This window comes from Cucumis melo, chromosome 9 (assembly GCF_025177605.1).
Source record: "Cucumis melo cultivar AY chromosome 9, USDA_Cmelo_AY_1.0, whole genome shotgun sequence".
NCBI lineage: Eukaryota > Viridiplantae > Streptophyta > Magnoliopsida > Cucurbitales > Cucurbitaceae > Cucumis > Cucumis melo.
The window spans coordinates 20,997,990-21,020,347 of NC_066865.1; the positions used below are offsets into that span (position 1 = coordinate 20,997,990).

The 22,358-nt window shown below is 33.5% G+C and overlaps 2 protein-coding genes across 2 annotated transcripts; one reads left to right on the forward strand and one right to left on the reverse strand.

Annotated features, from left to right (window-relative positions):
* Window positions 1-516: 516 nt before the first annotated feature.
* INV2 (acid beta-fructofuranosidase-like) lies at window positions 517-6,445 on the reverse strand. The gene is given in 7 exon segments (NM_001297540.1): window positions 517-790; window positions 1,767-1,854; window positions 2,380-2,603; window positions 2,722-2,883; window positions 2,973-3,832; window positions 5,916-5,924; window positions 6,061-6,445. Coding segments are annotated over 7 exon segments (1,893 nt in total). The 5' UTR covers window positions 6,422-6,445; the 3' UTR covers window positions 517-601.
* Window positions 6,446-10,419: 3,974 nt separating this feature from the next.
* LOC103504618 (valine--tRNA ligase, mitochondrial 1) lies at window positions 10,420-20,587 on the forward strand. Its single transcript, XM_008468991.3, has 20 exons — window positions 10,420-10,661; window positions 11,134-11,190; window positions 11,356-11,525; window positions 11,624-11,696; window positions 12,132-12,197; window positions 12,296-12,379; window positions 12,861-12,938; window positions 13,047-13,130; window positions 13,272-13,351; window positions 14,244-14,301; window positions 14,561-14,863; window positions 14,966-15,136; window positions 15,492-15,691; window positions 16,520-16,922; window positions 17,013-17,264; window positions 17,356-17,856; window positions 19,209-19,300; window positions 19,651-19,750; window positions 19,927-20,072; window positions 20,217-20,587. The coding sequence occupies exons 1-20, from the start codon at window positions 10,599-10,601 to the stop codon at window positions 20,371-20,373; spliced, it is 3,138 nt and encodes a 1,045-aa protein (XP_008467213.1). The 5' UTR covers window positions 10,420-10,598; the 3' UTR covers window positions 20,374-20,587.
* Window positions 20,588-22,358: the final 1,771 nt, after the last annotated feature.

Sequence of the window (22,358 nt, forward strand, 5' to 3'; positions counted from 1 at the left end):
TGATTTTAAAATAAAAAATTAAAATTAACAAAACTCTGAATATAAAAATTATAAATGAGAAAAAAATGGATTAAGAAAGAGTTAAGAAAAAGTTGAAGAACGTTAAAGAAGTGTTGAAGACGGATTGAGGAAAAGTTGAAGAAGGATTAAAAAGTGTTTGAAGAAGGGTTGAAGAAAGGTTAAGGGGCTAAAACTAGGGTTACATAACCTTTCTCTCAAACGAGAGTTGAATTACATAACCCAACCCTTCCCCAAACGCCCCTAAAGTTGCTTAAACACCTTTAAGCAAAAATCTGAGATTGGAAAGCCATACTAATGTATGGAAACTGAGATTGATTGCAATTTAAATAAAAAGAAAATTCACGTTGGGCACCAGATTTCCAAAACTGTCCAGGAAAGAACAAAAATGAATGGGAAGTACCATTAATTTGGAATCTAAAGCTGCTTTTTGACAGATCGAGAACTGGCCCAAAAAATAAATAGAAACAATAATTGGATACAGATTAGCCAAAAGCTACAACTCAAGCAATGGCTAATTGAAAGGAAAAGGTGAAATCTCAAATGATGAGACTTGAAAAATGATTATTCAGACAGTTTGGACTCAAAAATATGGTTGAATGAAGGCAGAATTGAGCTGCCATACTTTGACAGTGGCCTTTACATTTGCTGATGTGCCATTGTTGAAAAGGAAAAGCTTGGCTGCACCATAAATTGCTTCTGTTGGATAAATTCGTGATGTTATCACTCTTCTCCCACCTTGTCCAAAACTCTCCACAATTGAGTGATCCACCTGAAATATTATGATCATAGCAAGCAAATAAGGGGGAATGGTATGTCATTTGTTCTAACAGAAAACTCGTTGTTCCATCTCACAATCGATTGATAATAAGAAGAATAACTCGTGTATCTTATAAACATTGTGAGGTCACCATTCTTAGATCGAATCTTGTTTGAGCTTCAAAAACTTCTATATCATTATAAATAACATGAGATTCCATCTTAAAACTACGTAGGACTGAAAGACCAACTCGTGTATCTAATAAACATTGTAAAGGTCCTCTTATATTTGTAATATGGAATCATCAACATAGAGAAAATCATTTATGCTATGTTCTAAAAATGTTTAGCTTTAAAATATGATTTTTTATTCCTTACAAGATTGATCAGAATCATTAAAAAACATGTTTATGTAATTTTTCATGTTAAAAATGTGTTTAACCACTGCTTAATCAAAAAGTTTAAAAAGAAAATGTCTTTCAGAATAAGAGCTCACAAATAATCAATTAGATTTAAGGATTGATTCATAACAATTTTATTTTATTATTCTAATATACTAATATTTGTATCCATGTTCAACATCTCTCCTTATTAAAATTAAAGTTTGAAGACTAAGAAGAGAAAAATAGGTCATACTATTTACAAATTATAGCAAGATTTTATACATTTCTTACATCCCTGATACAGGTTGATAGCAGTAATAGAAACTATCAGAACGATAGAGGTTGACAGAAGTTCATCAATGTCATTGTTTTTGTAAATATTTTGATATTTTTTTTATTTGGGTTTTTTTTACTAAGATTATATAAATTTTAATGTAATAATAAACAGTTTTTATAAAACGGCTATTTATTTTTTTTTAAAAAAAATCGATTATGGGTTTGGAATGATACTTAAATGCTTAAAAATACACATTTTTTAACATTTAAAAAGTCATTCTAGATAAATTCTTAAATTAGCTAATCTTGTAAGGAAAATTTTGCACTTACCAACACTCTCATGGAGTAATTTTCACCCTCTAAAACAGGAATTTTGCTTCCATAAACTTGTTTGAAAACATCAGGAGCTTTTGATGACCTGCAATACCCAAATACCCAATTAAAATACTGAAAATAAATTAAAGTTTGAAACATTTTTCAAATAAAAAGTTCATTTTTAAGCTTACTTTTCCAGCTTTACCATATCTGACAGATTCATTTATACCCTAATCTCATCAAAGTACTAATACATAAATATATCTAAAAGCTTCAAGAAGCATAACCTTCAAAAAGTAAAAAATTAAAAAAGTCCACCAACTTTCCAAAGATTGCAAGTTTAAATATTACAGATACCTGTGGTGACTAAATCCAAAAGGTTAGAGTATATAAGTTAATGGAAGAGAAAATCAAATTGTAAAAGAAATTCAAACGCAAGATCTCTCTATTAATATTAAACTTTAGTTTATACCTGTCACATATAGAAAGGTTTAAAATAATTTGAAATACTTTTAAAAGTGTAAAGATTAAAGGTTGAATTGATTTTGAGTGAAGGAACTGTGTAGTGAGGTGATCTTAAAGGTGACAAAAATAATTCATGAAGGAAAAGAGAATTATTGGACCAAACCTTGTCTCGTCGGCACAAAAGTAAGCTTCCCCACTGCCTTTACTTGAATTAGCAACATTGAAGTAAATAGGAGTAAACTCGGAAAGCGATTGATGAGCCAAAACCAACACACCAAATGGTCCTAAACTACTTCTCTCCGCCGCACCCCCACCACAGCCTTCCTCGGAGACGGTACCATTCTCTGACCCGAGCACTTCCACTTCAAACTCCGCCAATATATCCAACTGTTTGAAAAAATGCCACGATCAAACCCAACCATGAACACAATTTTAAATTTACAAACAAAACACGCAATAGAAAAATCATGAATGAAGAAGATCAAATCCAAAAAGAAGGGTTCACCTGTGTAGCAGGGCCGACTTCGAGTTCCACGACAGAGCCAGGTACGAGGAGCACGTCATTAAATTCATTGCTCCCCAGTCTCAAACTTTCCACCTCTTCCACAGGCCATTGGATTATGTTGCTGCCTGTCTTCTGATCGAATAGCACTGTCCTCGGAACCGTCTAAACCATAATAACAAACAACTAAATTACTACAAATTTCAAATTACATACACATTGAATCAATATGTGCCAAGTGACGGTCTTTTTACCTGAACGGAGGCCCAGCCTTTTGCCAAATCATTAGCTTCAGTGTCAGTTTCATTGATCCAACCCCACAAGATCCTCCTCTCTTTATTTTGGTCGTAAAATGTCTTGGAAGCATAGTATCTTCCATAATCATATTTCAAGCCAATTCCCACATCTTCTTCCGGGTTATCGGGAACCCAAGTATCATTATTAGCAAAATAAGTCCCAATTGCATAATGATCCATTTTAGTATCATCCAAACTCGCCTTGAGCACGTGCTTTACACCACCACCATTCTCCGACGTATCCAAACCCTTCGACCCGTCAACCGATACCGGATAAAAATCAACGCATTCCCACATGCCCGTACCCGGGACCGCGTGCAAGAATCGGTCCACAAGCTCGTACTTAATAAAATCATTAGTAGTATAAACCAACGAAACCCCCAATGTTGTCCCCACGCGTGACCCAATGGTGATCCGCCACTTACCGTCGGGGCCGAGCCAGGCCGTAGTGGGGTCGCGGAAGTCTTTGAGGCCAATGCCGGGTGGGGGAACCAAGACCGGGTTGCCCGGGTACTTAACCCAATTTAAGAGGAGGGGATCGGTTAGGTTGGCAGGGTATGCTAGATTTTGGACCTGCACTCCATCAATGGTATCGCCAGTGTAGAGCATTATGATCCGACCGTCCGGAAGGATTGTGGCGGACCCGGTCCAAACGCCGTTGACATCGTACGATTGATCTGGGACCATGGCGTAAGGGAGATAGAGCCAATGGATGAGATCTCTTGAAACGGCGTGGCCCCAACTTATGTTGCCCCATACAGCGGATTCAGGGTTATATTGGTAAAATAGATGATACCAACCCCTGTGATATAATGGCCCTACAATTTAATTTCACTAATATTTTAAGATTTTATTTTAACTAAGAATTATGAATCACATGGGAATAAGAACAAAACCAACAGTTTTCACATAAAAACAAACAACTAAGATGGGGAAAAGTGGAAAATGTTATGATTAATGTTGTTGATTTATTTAACTAGGAGAAATACAGTACATGAAACTAATGATTAGCGTTACATTAGTATGAGGAACGAGCTGGATTTGAATTATTATTCTTATCAATTCTAGTATATTCTTTTGCTTCGCGTGTATTATTTTAAAAAAACATGTTTATTAGACATTTTTATCTTGTCTTTGAAATTAATTATTTAATTCATGTATGAAATATGAATGAAATTGAACATATTAACGTATATTCATTCATACAAGAATAGTTCTTCATTTATACTTATTAATAATAGAGATTAAAAAATATTTCAAACGAAAAAATTTAAGTAAAAAAAAAAACATTCCAATGACATGACATCCATTATTCTAGTAATACTAAGCCCTTCATTATTTATTATTATTGTCGTTGTTGTTATTATTATTATTTTGTTATGTATCGCTACGTTGGGATCTCTTTGTTAACATGGGTAGAAGAAACATTGAAACTAAATACGTCTTATCACTCCTATTCACTATAATATCAATTTGAAGTTTATATATATGTATAGTTTAAAGTTTTAGTTTATTTTAGTCCCGTCAAAACATTCTTTCTTAATTTTTATACAATTTTTATTAATTTTAATTCCATTAGTAAAAAAGAAAAATGTACAAACCTTCCACTTTTATTATTTTAATACTATTAATCTCTCTCTTTTACTATCAAAAGTTTATCCTTCAGTAAATATTTTAGGATGTAGCTATAAATTTAAACAAAAAAAATTACACTAAATTAAACTAAAGTTAAAAATTATGTAAAAATTAAACTGTCACTTTTTCTTGATATTACGAGGAGAAAAATGGAGGTTGGAACTTCTAAAGCCGAAAATCATATCAATACAATCGTCTTCTTATTCTATATCATTTAAATTATTGTTGCTGTTGTTGTTTATCTACCGGCCTTTCTCTTTCGTTCCCTTATCAGTTTAACCAAACTTATTTAATGTCAAAATTACGTACATATTTCTTTCTAAAAAATACGAAAAAAATATTATATAAACACACACACACACATATATATATATAATATCCACAACCAAATCCAACGTGGTGATAGTGACATGGATAGTTTTGGACCAAGTTAGGCGGGACCCACCCAGACATTCAATTCAGACTTCTACACTTTTGACATTTTTTATTTCTTTATTTTTATTTAAAAAAAGAAAGAGACATTTCTTTTGTTGGTGCTTAGGCACAGCTTAAAAAAGCAAAATTTCTTCTTTTTAATTTTTAATCTATAGATCTTCATAATGTAGATTGATTATGCTGTCTACTGATATTTTTAAATATAATTAAATAAAACATGGTGGAAAGTATTATTAAAAACTAACAATAATTCATTCTCCATATCCCTTCTTTTCTTTTATTCAAACCCTTACTTATTTCATTTGGACACAAATCTCAATTTCTAAATATTATTTTAGTCGTAATTTATTGTTCTTTTTCTTTTTAATTCAAACCAAACTGATGATCAAAGATTCAAGATTATTAATACCTTCATTAGCTAATCCTAAATACTTGGTAGAATATACCCTATCAAAAGACTGATACTAATTGGTCAAAACTTGTATTCTCAAATTCTCCCACCCACTTATTAAAAAAAAAAAAAAAAAAGAATGCTAAACTTATACCTATAAATTAGGAACTTCTATTGTTTTGTTATTGTTTTTTTCCATAACAAAACAACGAAAGATCATGTGTATATTACTCAATACAGATCATCCTATTATGACTGATCAAATACTTATGGTAAACATTCTTAGTAGCAAAAAGTTATCCCCCTAAGATTTAGCTGGGAGTCAAATCTTCATAATCCAATTAATTAAAATCACTAAATCAATGCCCAAAATTACCCAAATCACAAAAACAGCCATTAAAGCAAAAATTAGAAGAAAGGGAAGTAAAAAGGTTACATACCATTGGGATCTGCAGGAAGCAACGAATCCATCCAATCAAACACCATTGAAAAGAGAAAAAAACAAAAAAACCCATGATAAAGTATTAGGAAAAAATACGTGGGAGTAGATCAGAAATGAAGAAAAATTTTCAAAATATAAATTACCGTTCATCCAATTGCCTTCAGGTTGAAAATGGAAGGCAGTTCGTTGCCAAGAGAACATAGCGTTGGTCCAATTGAAAGAACCATCAACAGAATCGGAAAAATAAGGGTTCGATTTGGCGGAAACGCCCTCAGCGACTCCTCTCGCTAGTCGCGATTGGGTGTTTTCCGGCAACTTGACGGATTCGGGAGATGAGGTGTTAGTGTAAGAAAACAGAGCAAATAAAGAAACGAGAAGGAGAAAAGAGATGAGAATGGTAGTTGTAGTGAAGTTGCGGGATTTTCGGGGAAGCGCCGGGGAGGGATGGCGGTCCGGCAAGGCGGAGTAAGGCGGAGGGATGAGATCTGAAGAAGTAGAATCCATGACCGTGGTGGGGATTGGAGAAGTGGGGATTTGGTGGGAATGGGAGTTGAGAATTTATGAGAAGAAAGGGAAGGACAGAGAAGAGAGAAGAAGAAGAAGAAGAAGAAGAAGAAGAGGAAGGGGCTGGAGACAGTAGGTTTGTGGATCACGTGATTTGGCAAAGGGGACAGCGAGGCATATTTGTATGGATTAGATTAATTCCATAAACAAACATTAGTTACTTTTCTAATCAAATCTCCTTAAGCACTTTCAATGTTTTCTTGACTGCTTTTGCCTTTACCTATATATTACGAGTATTATCTTTTTTACTTTTCTTTTCTTTTTTTGGTTAGATTTTATCTATTAAATCATACATCTATAATTTATTTTTTTTTTGGTTTCATCTTTTGGGAAGATTTTGCAGGTTGATTAATAAATTCAGCTTGTTTATGAAATCATTGGATACTCTGTTGTTTGTGTTTTCAATTGGTGAAGCATGGATTATATAAATTCTCTCGATGTTACTTCTTTGATTGTGACTTGGTTTAAGGTTTTTTAGTATTGAGATGATGTTATTTTAAAAAAATTTGTTTAATGTAGGAAATAAGTTTGATTATGTTCATGTTGATCTATGATATATTTCAAAAGTTAAACGTGTTTGACTTAAAACAATCCTCTAGATTAGAGAAATGTGGAAATGTAAAAATGTGGAGGTCATCAATTATCGAATTATTGTTGATATTGGTAAAGTCTAAATTTAAGAACCCAAACAAATTGCATTTGATGAACTCTTTCTAGAACATGATCTTTTCCAGCTAGGATACATGAAACATAATTCATTTGGGCCAAGTTTATATATTTATAGACACACACGCACGATCCTTATCGATATGATGAGTTTTTTAGAGTGGGAAAGTGCCCAAATTTCTTCTTTGAGTGCTTAAGAAATGAGAGACAAAGAGATTGATCTTCATATTGCCGCTTGAGCAAAGCACGTTGTTTTTGTGGAGAGATTGATTCATGGAATATACCCACATGACTTGATTTCATCTTATCATGTTTGATAAATATATATATATGCTTATATAAAAAGGTACATTGTTTGGGTTGGTCGGACTATTTTTCGAGGGTTAATTACTTAATAATCATTCTAATTTAATCGATCAAAAATCAATTCAATATTTAATTTTACACTTTTTAGTGCAATTTTTATATTATTGAAATTTATTTTCAGTGAAAGATTTGAAAAGATTTGAAAGTTAAAAAACTTGATTTTATTAACATGAATATAGTAAAAAATGACGAAATATTAATACAAAATCAAGCGAATTTTTGTATTTAGTTGGTTTCTTTAATAAAGTTGAATAATTTGTTTTTATTTTCTTAATTATTTTTTAAAAATTTCGTTTGAGTAACTATTTTAGAATCATTCTCAACTATACTAAAAAATTTGGTAAATAAAATATATTTTTCTTAGTAAATAAAAAGACGACTAATTTAGAGAATTTAGAGGTATAATTTAATAATCTATATAATTGGTAAAGCATTTATTAATATTTTACTAAACCTCATGGTTTATTTATGAGGTTTAAACTATGATCAATTTTTAAATTTTAAAAAATATTATATATTAAGTTATAGTTTTTTTTTTCAAATCGTGGTGGTCAAATTTGTAATTGAATATTTATTTGATCATATCAGCTCTAGCGAGAATGATCATCTAAAATTAAAAAATTAAGCGTGCGACACTACATATATTTTATTCGTTTCTTTGCAATTTGAGAGCTATTTCAAAATTCAAACTAAATTTTTAAAAGCTAGTTTTTTTATACAAAAAAAAAGTAAATTTAAAAAGCTATTTAATTTATAAAATTTAGATAATAATTCAAATGTGTTTACTCAGAGAAATTAAAAGATGAAACAACATGATTGAATAGCGATGGAAAAACAGAGTGATTTTAACAAAATTCATGTGCTTTCATCACATGAGATCTTAACTTCTTTATATATATATATATATATAAGTTTAATATCTTGGAACATGATCCAACATCGGCCATCAGGAAACACACAACATAAAATAATAAATCTTTTTTGGGCATATCAATCTATTATGCACCTTAGACAATACTCATTAATTAAGAAAGTGACAATAGAAAATAAAATGCATAAAATTTTGATGCAAACCTACCTTGCTTAGACAGTAAGGAGACAACATTGCACGGCGTGACGAGGAAGTCGTCAACAATTAACGAGGGAGATTGACTAAGATGCATCATTTGTTAGTTTTTGTTTTTATTTTCATTTTCTTTCTAATTACGCTCAATTTAATCACAAAACTCTTGTTGGTTGGATCGGTACGACGGTCGCAAAGAAGTGAATAGAATTTAATTTAAATTTTAGAAAACGGAATTAGACTAATAAAACACTTTTTAAAGATAAATTTTAAAAGATTAATTGTCTAAATAAGAAGATTGATTAAAAAATTAAATAATAAATTTATTCTAATCAAAAGAACATTTAAATTAAATTGATTTCAAAATTAAGTAGGAAAAAGTTAGGAAATAAAACGAGATAATTTTTATAATGGTCAAACTTGACACTTTGTTGAAGTACGTTTTTTCTCTAAACGGTCGAGTCTAACTTTTAGATGCTCGTAACCTACTAAATCATAAAACAAAAATATTATTTTATATATATAATTTTCAAAGTTAGAATTAAATTGAGTAAAATAATATATTTCATTTACTATTTTTTTTGTTAAGAATTAAATTACACAAAAAATCGTTACGGTTTTCAAAAGTCATGATTTGATATTTTAGTTTAACAAAATTTTACGTGCGATTTATATGATACGATAAAATTTTCACAAATAAATATTATCGTGGAGACTATTTATGAGAGTTTTATCAAATTATTTGAACTAAATTTCAATTATAAAATGCATAGACTAACTTTAACTTTTTTTTTTTCAAACCTAAAGAAGAAGATTTTACGACTTAATCTTTTATTAAAACGAACAATGAGATCGGAGGGAAATAGAAGTATTAAGTTGAAATACTTTACATTATTTTCCATTCAACTATATATATAAAGACATAAAAGTGAAAAAACAATGAAGAACTTTGAAATAGAACATGGGAATGCAGGGTGACTAGCAAACAATCTAGCCATTGGATTGCAAGGAATCTTTGGTTATTGAAACTACTGGCTTTATATATAGGAAATGCACATGTAGAAAAAACCAAAAACTTTCATTTTTCTTTTAGAAAATAAATCTCTTTTACTATTTAACGTTTTTAATAATTTTCTTAAAAATTGAAGCAACTAAAAACTCAATGAATATCAAGATATAGTAGTTGAAGGCAACATAATGATTCAAAAAACGTCAACTAGGGCTTATAGAAGAGTTACATTTCATATTTAACAACCTGCTCGTCTTGAAGAGTGACTCAATCAAATGTTTGATAATCCAATAATTATAAAAGCATTGTATGTCGCATGATATTCAATGCACTTGTAATAACCATTAAAAGTTTAGATGACTGAGTTAATGAGTAAATGAGTTCACAATCTAAACGCTTTATTTGAACTACTATAACTATAAATCCAACTTACCCATCAACAGATGACTCAGATTAACTGAACTCCTTTCTTCTCCTTCTTAGTCTCCTCAATTACATCGATCCTTTGGTTAAGCGGCTTCTATCCTAAGACCCACTCATTTTAATGTTTGTACATGGATAATTACTCAATTAAAAATTTAAAAACAAAAATCAATTTAGTTATAAAATAATTTAACAATAAAAGTAAAAGTAAAAATGCAAAGTAATATTTTAGAATGGATGGGGTCCAAATGTAAAACTAAATATTTATTCCTTCACAAAAAGGAATATTTACTATTTCCTTAAACCAACAAAGTAAAAAAAAATAAAAAAAAATATTATCATTTCTCCCAATATTTTCTACCAAAAAAAAAAAGCTATCTTTTTAATTTTTTTTTATTTTTAAATTTTCATACTTCCCTTAAACCCTATCTCACGTTTAGCCGCCCCCTCCCTCCCTCCCTCCCATTACCACGCTGCCCTCAGCTGCCGCAGTCTCGGCCTTCCGACAAGATCACACACGCCTCCCATTCGTCTCACACTCTATATCTTCTTACAAACACTGCTCACTGATTGGTTGATTTGATTTTTAGATGGAACCGGACAAAAAACCTGAAATGGAAGACCCTGAGAAGAAGAAGAAGAAGGAAGAAAAGGTTTCTTTCCCGTTTCTTGTTTATCTTTGATTGTATTGCTTATGTCTGCGCCGAAACGTGTATGAAGGAGGCATTTTTTTGGCTGTTTGGTATAGTGTTATTGCTATTATTTTGTTTTATTTCAATTGATTGTTTGGTCCTACTCCCATCCAATTGAAAGCAATTTTACTTTTTTTTTTGTTGAATTCATTGTCATTTCTTGTAGATTTTTTTCCGCTCCGCTGTTGCATTGTTCTAGAAGTTGAATTCTCCTAGTTTTAATTGTTTATGTTCCAGGGAAATGTGTTTTGGAACTATTCTACTGGAATTTATTTCTGAAAGAACTGAATTTCTTTGAAGGCATTGCATTTTACTGTCTGAGCTGAATTAGCTTCAATAAAGTTTCTCTTAGCATCTGATAACATTCATTCTTGTGTAGTTTATATGTCTTATGATTATTACATCTGTTGGTTGATGAACCTTCACTCGGCAGGCAAGAGAAAAAGAATTGAAAAAGAAAAAGGCTTTGGAGAAAGCTTTGAAGCTGCAGGTAATGTTAATTTATGGTTTATGTTTATCAAGGATATTAAGCTTTTCAGTGCAGTTTAAGATACCATTCTTTGGTTTTCTGCCAGAATTCTTTTTGCTGTGTCATTTATTTTTCTAAATAGAGAAATTAAGGGTTTGAATTTTGATACTTTCCAATTTATATTAGGCCCAACAAACATCTAATGCTCCTAAAAAGAGTGAGAAGAAGAATGCCAGAAGAGGTGGAGATGAAGAAAATGCTGAGGATTTTGTTGATCCTGACACCCCTTTTGGTAAAAAGAAACTATTGTCTCAGCAAATGGCAAAGCAATACAATCCGAGTGCCGTGGAGAAGTCGTAAGTGTGGTTTGTTAATTTTCTATGACTTCCCATGGCTTGATTAATTGTTTATTATTTGATGGATGCAATTTGTTAAATTCTTGTTTTGTATTTAGGTGGTATGAGTGGTGGGAAAAATCAGGGTATTTTGTTGCTGATGCTAAAAGCTCCAAGCCGCCATTTGTAATTGTGAGATTCTTTTGTGCTGGAAGTTTATAACATAAGAACGTCCTTTTGCATATTTCTTAGCGTTTGTGTGATAGGGGACAAAATTCCATATTACTTAAAAGTGTTTAGTTAAGATTTTTTTTTTCCTTTGACCATATGATGGATCTTCCCTTCATATGTTGGACCAAAAGTCTATGGTTAAAATCTGCGTTAGTGAATACCGTATTCATGACTGTTTTTTGGTTATTTTTGTCATTTATTTTTTGTATGTTCTACTGCACGAATATTGTAGTATGCACTCCTACATGCTACCGCCACATTCTTCCACGAAATTATGTGACTTGACTCCATGAATTAGCACATTTACATTACTTAGATTTAAATATGTTTATCGATTAAATCTTAGTGTAGTCAAACTAAATTTCAATGGTCTGTTTTATTTTTTTTAATTTTCAGGTGCTGCCCCCACCTAACGTGACTGGGGCCCTCCACATAGGTCATGCTCTTACTGCTGCAATCGAGGTGCTGTTGGATGCATATACAAATATTTTCTTCCTGCTGTTTTATACAACCGTGAGAATTTCTTTTTTATTCCAAGTGACCTTTTTGATGTTATGCAGGATGCCATTATTCGATGGCGGAGAATGTCTGGATTCAACACCTTGTGGGTTCCAGGGACAGACCATGCTGGGATAGCTACTCAGGTTTTCACCTTTTTTGTTTTACTTTTCATTTCCTTTTACATTGATGGGATGGGTCTTGCTTTAGTAAGCATGACAATAAAATTTTTTCCTCAATGGTTAAATGAATTTATTAATTACTTTTTTGAACAACTATGATTGAATTTATAAATTAGATAAAGGTTTATGCTTATAGGGCTTCTTAGCAAGAGCACTTTAAGTGATGGTGATGTAATGGGCCATGCCCTTGGGTTTTCTACTGCATCATGTATGCTTTACATGATCCGTTAGGGAAGGTGAAGCTTATTATCCAAGGAAAGAACCACAACCATGCATCTGCTACTTATCATTATCCAGAATGGCACATCTCACTTTTCGTGTGCTTTTGTAGATATGTTGATCAGTAAACTATAATCTTGCTGTAACAGTTGGTCTTTTCTTGTCTTGATTTTCATCTGCTTACACATATGGCAGTTACCTAAAGTTTCTTTTTTTCCTGTTATAGGTGGTTGTAGAAAAGAAGATAATGCGAGAAAGGAATTTAACCAGGCATGATATTGGTCGGGAGAAATTTATTTCTGAAGTTAGTTTGACCTCTACATTAACTCCTCTTTCTTTGGTTTGATTTTTCATTGATAAGCTGGTTCTTACTATCCATTTTACTAAATGGTTTCTTCAAATTTTCGTGAAGGTTTGGGAGTGGAAAACCAAGTATGGTGGTACAATTTTAAAACAACTGCGTCGTTTGGGTGCGTCTCTTGATTGGACCCGTGAGGTAAACACCTAATATCTTTGCTGTAATTGGAGTTGCTAGTGCCATGATCAACCTCAATGTTTTGTTTTTTGGCTTTAATTTTCTGTGATATTTTGTTTGTTAACTTATGTTTTATAAATGTTGCTACCTTCTTGTCCTTAGTGCTTTACAATGGATGAGAAGAGATCGAGGGCTGTCACAGAGGCTTTTGTCAGGCTGTTCAAAAATGGGCTCATTTATAGGTATGCGTGAAGTTAGGTGATTTTGAATTTTGAAGGTAATTTTGAAGTTAGGTGACTTGGGAAAGTAACTACCAAGTACTTAATAGCTACATTGGTAAGCTATGAGCTTAGATGCCCTGGGAAGTAATGAGTGAGTTTTAGTTGCCACCTTTGATATTTATATCCTATAAAGTTTGTTGATTCCAGATTTGGTTAAATTAGAGGATATTTCTATAGGATTATGTTGATGTTTGCATGAACTTGCTCTGATGTTGAAAATCGTCACAGCCTTAAGTTTGTTTACTTTATGTTTTTCGTTTAATGTACCTTTTCTTATCAAGGAAAGAAGCAAAAAAAATGGTGGTGCCATTGTGTTCTAACCCCGCTGTTGACCACTTGCTTACTCAAACAAGTACTTCTATATTACTCTAGTACCATGTACAGATACATTTTCCAAAAAGTTTGACAGTCTAGTGTTGTTAGAGGTTATTTTAGTTACCGGAAAGGATGTCGTCATAAACTTGATGTTAAGAATCATTATTAAGCAAGAAAAAAATAAAAGAAAATGTTTGGAGGGGTTTCCTCTACTCCAGCCTTAAGGTTGTTTACTTTACTTTACTTTTTGTTTTGTTAATGTATCTTCTCTTATCAAAGAAAGAAAGAAAGAAAGAAAGAAAGAGAAATGGTGCCTTGTGGTCTAGCCAGATGTTGCCCACTCTTCTTACATGATGAAGTACATCTATATTACTTTAATCAAAGTTGGCATGAGATACTTAAAGCTGTGTGCATTCACTTTAGTAAAAGTTTGACTGTTTATTGTTGCCTGAGATTTGTTTCTTGAAAGGATATTGTAATTATAGTTATTGGTTAATGCTGCAATATGATTAATATCACATTTTTCATTTTCCTCCAGGGATTTGCGTTTAGTTAATTGGGATTGTGTCTTGCGTACCGCAATATCTGATATTGAGGTTAGTTAAATGCTATAACGGTTTCGGAGAACTTTTGTAACTATTCTATAGGCAACATTTTACTTAGTTGGCCCCCTTCCCTTTAAAAGGGTGGTTTTGTGGGTTGATTTTTTTGTATGGCCTTGTATTCTTTCATTCTTTCTCAATGAAAGTGGTTTTAGAAGAAAGTGGTTTTCATAAATAAAAAAAAATAAGTAACGGATGTGTTATATTTTATTCAATGCATTTTGTGTTTATTAATACTTTTGTGCATGTTTAGGTGGATTATATTGATATCAAAGAGAAGACTCTTCTCAGGGTTCCAGGATATGAGAACCCTGTGGAGTTTGGTGTTTTGACTTCGTTCGCTTATCCACTAGAAGGGGAATTGGGTGAGATTGTGGTGGCCACTACTCGAGTGGAAACCATGCTTGGGGATACTGCAATTGCTGTTCATCCTGAGGACACGAGGTACAAGCATCTTCATGGAAAATTTGCTATTCATCCATTCAATGGAAGGAAGCTTCCTATAATTTGTGATGCAATTCTTGTTGATCCAAAATTTGGAACTGGCGCTGTTAAGGTAGGTGTTGTCTTTTTGAGTCTTGAGTATTTTCATATTGTTATTTTGCTTCCGTGATACGAGTGTTTCTCCAATTCCCTCCCCCATTTCTTATCTCTGCAGATCACACCTGCTCATGACCCAAATGATTTTGAGGTTGGAAAGCGTCATAACCTTGAGTTTATAAATATTTTTACTGACGATGGTAAAATAAATAGCAATGGTGGCTCAGAGTTTGCAGGAATGCCACGTTTTAAAGCCCGAGAGATGGTAGTCGATGCCTTGCAGAAGAAGGTACTATTCTGTTCTTAGCTTGATGAATTTGTTCTTCTAGAATTTTAATGACCAATGAATTTTTCCTGGACCTGTTGATTTGGAAGTAAATATATATTCAATTAACCCTTCATGCTGGCCTGCAGAAACTTGAAAATATTTTGCTGATGAAACTAAAATGCTCTTGCAATAAATCTGCTTTTAGTTACTCAATGGGAGCTCTGTGGCTCATTTGAGAGCTGAGAACTATACTTTAGTAATCTTTGATGTATAGTGGCTTTATTTATGATCATCTAAACTTATAAGAGTGTTGTGTTCCGATTTCTATTTAGTGTCTGGGATATACCAATTGTGTCTTCTCGTCTTCTGTCTGTAGGGTCTTTATAGGGGTGCTAAAGATAATGAAATGCGTCTTGGCCTTTGTTCAAGGACCAATGATGTTGTGGAGCCAATGATAAAGCCTCAATGGTATGTTAATTGTAAAGAACCAGCAAAGCAGAGTCTTGACGCTGCAATGGACAATGAATGCAAAAAAATTGATATCATACCGAAACAATATTCAGCTGACTGGAAAAGGTTATTTTTTTTTTTTTAATATTCTTTCTTTCATTTTTCACTTCAAAGAAAATTGTGAACGTGATTTCAACTGTTATTTCTGGCTAGGCATATTGGATTATTTTGTTATTGTTATTTTCATGGATATGGACATTTGGATGAGTGCACTTCTAGGTTATAGGCTGTAGGCATTTTGAACAATTGTGAACTTGCTTTTGTCATTTGTCTTTAAAAATTGCCTGGTCTCTGATTTCTTGGTTTGGGCTGGAAACTGTCCTTTTCTTTTGGGTTTTGCTATCATTTGTCCAATAGGGAAATGACGATGGTACTCTCTTCTTTCTTTATTGGATGAGTGTGGGAGAGATATTTGTGTCTGAAGTCTTAACCCTAGTGAAGGATTTTCTTGTTGGTGTTTCGTCAAGTTGTTGGATCCCTTTCCTCTTAGGGAGTCGGTTTTTGTTCTGGTTTGGGGGACTAAGATTCCTAAGAAAATCAAAATTTTTATTTGGCAAGTTTTGTTTGGTCGGGTGAAACACCTTCGATAGGCTTGCTAGGAAGTTGACCACATTAATGGGGTCTTTCTGTGGTATTCTTTGCCGGAAGGTGGAGAAAGATCTGGATCATCTCCTTTGGGATTGCTAGTATGTGATGATTGTGTGAAGTTCATTGACCTCTACCTTGTTTTTTAAATGAAAAACACTACATTGAATTGAAAAGAAATAAAAGAATACACGAGCATAAACATTATTCTAAAGTGAAAGAATGGCAATTTACCTCTACCTTCGTTTGACCCCTATATTTTTTATCTGACATGTGAAACATAATTCTAATATAGATTGTATGCTACAGGTGGCTAGATAACATTCGAGATTGGTGCATCTCAAGGCAACTTTGGTGGGGTCACAGGATTCCTGCATGGTATGCAACATTAGAGGATGATCAACTGAAGGAGTTTGGTGCTTATAATGACCACTGGGTGGTCGCCAGAAATGAGGAAGAGGCTGAGGAGGAGGCTAAACGAATTTATGCAGGAAAGAAGTTCCATTTAACACAAGATCCTGATGTGCTTGATACTTGGTTTTCCTCAGGGCTGTTCCCATTATCTGTTTTAGGTTGGCCTGATGACACAGAAGATCTAAAGGCATTCTACCCAACATCAGCACTGGAAACAGGTCATGATATTTTGTTTTTCTGGGTTGCTCGCATGGTAATGTTAGGAATCACATTAGGCGGAGATGTACCTTTCCGGACGGTAATGGAGCATTTTTCACATGCTAGAATTCTTTTTTTTTTTAGACCATGTATCATCTGTGACAAATGCACTTCTAATTGATTATTCTAGATATATTTGCACCCAATGATTCGTGATGCACATGGTCGCAAGATGTCCAAGTCCTTAGGAAATGTCATTGATCCAGTTGAGGTAATAAATGGGATATCTCTTGAAGGCCTTCATAAAAGGCTGGAGGAGGGCAATTTGGACCCCAAAGAATTGGCTATTGCCAAGGAAGGACAGGTTAAGGACTTCCCTAATGGCATTTCTGAATGTGGTGCAGATGCTCTTCGTTTTGCATTGATCTCATACACTGCTCAGGTTTGTCTTTGGTTGTACATTTTTGTTTGTTTGTACAAACTGTGTAACTGATACTGATTATGCTCTCTCTTTCTCTGCCTTGGTTTATCAGTCTGATAAAATAAATTTGGATATCCAAAGAGTAGTTGGTTACCGTCAATGGTGCAATAAATTATGGAATGCAATTCGATTTGCTATGAGTAAGCTTGGAAATGATTATGTTCCAAACAAGAATGCGACACCAGATGTCTTACCATTCAGCTGTCAGTGGATATTGTCGGTACTAAACAAGGCAATATCCAGAACTATTTCATCACTGGAATCATACGAGTTTTCGGATGCAACTACTGCTGTCTATTCTTGGTGGCAGTATCAATTATGTGATGTCTTCATTGAAGCAATTAAACCGTACTTTTCCTCCAATGAGACAGATTATGCATCCGCAAGGAGTCATGCTCAAGATACATTATGGTTATGTCTTGAAAATGGATTGCGATTGCTTCACCCATTTATGCCTTATGTTACAGAAGAGCTATGGCAACGTCTTCCTTACCCGAAGAATAGTACAAGACCAGAATCAATAATGATATGTGACTATCCATCGGTGACAGAGGTTAGTTTTTTATTTGTTAATAGCATGGGTGCATTTATGAAGTTAGTTTTCTTTGTTGATAGCATGATTGCCATATGAGGTTCCGTCGCAATACAGCTCAAATGTTCATGTGAGGGTAATGTTTAACCTTTATACGATTTCGATTGGGCCAGATTTCAGAAGATTTTATGTGAACTGGCTGGTAAACTGTCTTCCTGTTATGGTTGGCTTGCCATTTATTTGTGAGTTTCAAAAAGTTATATGTTGGTCCCTGAACAATGAGAGGCAATGGCAACTAATCTGTTAGACTACCACTTAACAAGAGGACTCAAGAACACAAAAAACAACAAGGACACTAAAAGATAGAATTATATGGAAATATATTGACAATATACTACAATATCATAAAAACAAGTAACAAAATAACCACTAGCCACTTGAGAGGGCTTGACTCTCTCATATTTCCAACTAAGGAAATCCACAAAGTACTTCACACATTCCTCTCGACCCAAACCCTCTATTTATAACTATAACCCTAACCAACTTGCTAGCCGTTTACTAACTTGCCCCTTCTGATAATCATCCTACTATTCTATCATAATACCGTTTATTTCTAACTAGATCCCTTTCATAATCATAGTTATAAAACACCGTCTCTTAATTGTAAGTGGTTGCTTGCTTCAATCCTCAGGGTCTTGTATAGGGCTGATCTTAGACGATTTAAGATGTCCAATACTGAGAGATCCAAGTAATGAAAATGAAAAATAGGTAGGAATCTAATTTGCTCAACCGGTATAATCTAAATGGAGAATACAAAAGAATCAATTCTTTTCTTCTAATCTCTCTACCCTCTTCTTTCACTCTCTATACTTTCTTCTATCTTTCATTTGTCTCCAGTACTTTGTAGTGAATGGCTCTGTAGCGCTGGTGTTTTGTGAAGGCGTAGACTGTTAGCTAACTTAGCCTTCTCTACTCTTCTCTATTATGTTATCCTTCTTGCCCAAATCATCCACCTGTTCAGCTGCTATTAATAAGGTTCCCACCTCTGTCCCTTAAGCTTTACACAGATGCGTGGGTGAAGCTGAAAGTCAATATAGAGTGAATCTAGGAGGATGGAAAACACCATGGTTTTGAGTTTGATATGTGGATTGTCTCGAAAGTAAATTTCTACGGGGCAGGTTGGTTTTATATCATTAGAGCATTTGCATATGATGCACCTCTTAGACATTGATTATGACTTAATGGAGTTAACTTAGGTCTGGGATAGGATGTTTTGTAATTTGAAGGGCTGATTACTTGGCCAATCAGATGCATGATTTTCAATCTGTTATCATAAAATTGCTGATTAGAATCACAATCGTTCAATCTCCCAGGAATGGACTAATGAAGCTGTGGAGAATGAGATGGATCTTATAGTATCTGCTGTTAGATCTCTGAGGTCACTGGCAAAAGAAAGCCGTGAAAGGTTAGTTATCAATTTCATTATTCTTTTACTTTTGGGCTTTGAAAAATAATACTATCTATTTGTTTACTTAAAGTCTGCAAACTTGTGTCATATTCTATTTAAATTACTAGTTTACTTTGTGAGAGGACTTTTTAGGGTTTGTATAATAGCAAGTAAATTGTTGTAATTAGTCACGGGTGTCTTGATTATAAATAAAGCGCTGAACACTTTTCTTGGGGATCAATTTAGTGAGAGTTTTCATTGTGGGACTTTGAGAGAGAAATCTCACTCAAAAGACTATTGATATTGGCAATGTGTTTACCATAGCATGACTTATTTGATTATTCCTCAACTGTCCTAATTTAATTCAGGAAACCTGGCTATGTGCTCCCCCGCAACCTTGCAGTTGCTGAAATCATCAACAAACGCAAGTTGGAAATAGTGACCCTTGCCAATTTATCATCACTAACGGTATGTTGCCCTCCCCAAGTTATAGATTGGTCATTGGAGTTGATCCCACAACATTGTGTTGTTGAGGATGTACGCTTTTACGTCGACTCTACTTCATTCTAATAATCTCCAGTATGGGCTATCTGCCTCATGTGATGCTTATCTGTTCTCCATCATGTGGTACAATTACTGTTCAGGTAATCAACGACAACGATGCTGCTCCGGTTGGATGTGCAGTATCTGTCGTAAATGAAAACCTTTCTGTCTATCTCCAATTTCAAGGAGCCATTTCTGCTGAAGCAGAGCTTGAAAAGATCAATAAAAAGATAGATGAAATTAAAAAGTAAGCCACTGCTTCATCATCTCTTTCCATATCTTGACATTCCCTTTTATTATATCTGGACTCATTTGTACGAAACGAACTGAACTGATGCCCAAATGCATGGACAATGATGTGACATTTTGATCAATCATTTTCGTGGTGCAGACAACAGGAGAGGTTGAAAAAGATGATGGATGCAAGTGGATACAAAGAGAAGGTTCGACCGCAGATTCATGAAGAGAATGTGAATAAGCTAGCGTCCCTTATGCAGGAGCTTTTGTCTCTTGAAGAAGCAGGGCAACATATTCAAGCTCACAGATAAAGATTCAATAATTGCTTTTTAAACCATTACGACCTTTTTCTTAGATATGGGAGATGGCCCATTTTGGCCAATATGTTTTTTTTCCCTATTTAAAGCCTTATTCTAAATTCAGTCTCTGATTGTAACTTCCCATTTTTGAGGGGATTGTTATACATGGTACATTAGTAATTTCATAATGCTTTCATATTTAACCGAAAAAAGCTCAGTTTTTTCAGTTACTATATTCACATTTTTCCTTTTTTGCATTGCTACTTTAGTAAATAGTTTTTCTTATAAATCCTTCTAAATCTGCATTTGGAATGAAACTCCTTAGCCTTGTAAGGTACAACATTACCTTTTCTTATCCTTTGCTAGTTGAACTATGACCTAATTTTGTTTAAGATTATTCATCTTTTTTATCACTGCTAATTTCTAATTCAAATTATCGAGGGCCTCAGTATATTTTTTTGGAACAAATAGGTTGGTTATTTAGGATGCAAAGGCTCTCAGGCAGTCTATGATGAGTAAGATAGTTTGCAATTGGATATTTGATACAAGTATGATTATCTTTCCTAGGGGTAGTTGAAGGAAAAGAATTAGAAGTAGAAGGAGAATGTATGTTACTTGGATCTTCAAAATCATTTATCGATGTATTAGATTGGTGATTCAGAGAAGTTTTGAAATTCAAAACTTTTGTTGACATTCCATTGAATGGGTATATAGCTTTAAGAATTGTCACCACACAAATATTTTGAGACATTCATAGAAAACTTAAGGGCATGAGCAACTTCAATAAACGTCATTCTTTTGCGCAACAATTCCATTAGGAGTATTACGATATGTGGTTTGATGAAAAATACCCTTTTCATTTAAGAAACTGGTTAATTGTTCGTTGAAATATTTAGTACCATTATTAGAATGCAGATTTTAGTTTGGAATTGAGTTTCAATCATATCGTAAAACCTAACAAAAACATCTTTTATTTTCAACTTGTTAGCTAACAAATAAAATCAGGTTAAACGAGTATGGAAGGTGACTAACCAACGTTTTCCACTATGGGTTAAAACTTTAGACGGACCCCAAATATCAATTTGGGGAAATAAGTGGATCAATGATGTTTGGCAAAAACGAACTTTCACATTGAAAAAATGAACAATCAAGATCTTTAAATAGATTTCGAAACAAATACTTAAAGTAAAAGAAATGGATGCCATAATCTACTATGTCAAAGTATTATAGTTTCTTACAAACATTACTCAAGTTCGAACTTGTCTATAGAGTTGAAACTTCATCAAAGTAATATAGACTATCAATCATCCTACACATCTAATCGTCTCCCGTAAGTCCTGATCTTGAAAGGTACAATAAGTGCCATAGAAGACAACACGACAGTTAGCTTTCTTAGAGATTTTACTAACAGATAACAAATTGTAAGTTAATTTTGGAACATGAAGAACAAAATGCAACATAAGTTTTGTTGTAAGAGGAATAGTTACTTTGCCTACAATAGGGGTGAAGCTACTATTGAGATGCAAAATTTTTCATTGCAATATATAGGAGAGAAGAATGCAAATAAGGAAGTGGAACTGGTCGTATGATCAGAGGCTCCATAGTCTATAATCCATTTGAGATGAGTTTATGCAAGAGAGGTTTGAGAAAAATTACCTAATTATGCCAAGGACACACTAGAATTACCCATTAGAAAGTAGTCTTTAGCAGTTTCAAGATTTGATCAATATGTCCCTTGTTAAATAGGTTGGAATCATCAACATTTGCATCTGTGGTGTGTAAATGGAAATTTCTCTCCCCTTGCTTAGAACTCCAAATCGTAGGGTTTCCATTAAACTCCCGACCATGTTCTTCTACAATAAGGCTCAACCCTTCAGAGCAATTGATGGAGCTCTTCAATTATATCTCATATTTAATTGATCAAATATTGCCTAATTTTTTACCATTAAACTATGAAAAACGATGCATTCTCCATTGACATCTAATCTGAGTGTAGC

Excerpts from the sequence above, each read along its gene's own strand:
- LOC103504618 (XM_008468991.3), top strand. The coding sequence starts at position 10,599 with ATGGAACCGGACAAAAAACCTGAAATGGAAGACCCTGAGAAGAAGAAG. Across the intron at positions 11,191-11,355 it reads AGAAAGCTTTGAAGCTGCAG|GCCCAACAAACATCTAATGC; the intron begins GTAATGTTAATT and ends AATTTATATTAG. Across the intron at positions 15,137-15,491 it reads TCGATGCCTTGCAGAAGAAG|GGTCTTTATAGGGGTGCTAA; the intron begins GTACTATTCTGT and ends TTCTGTCTGTAG.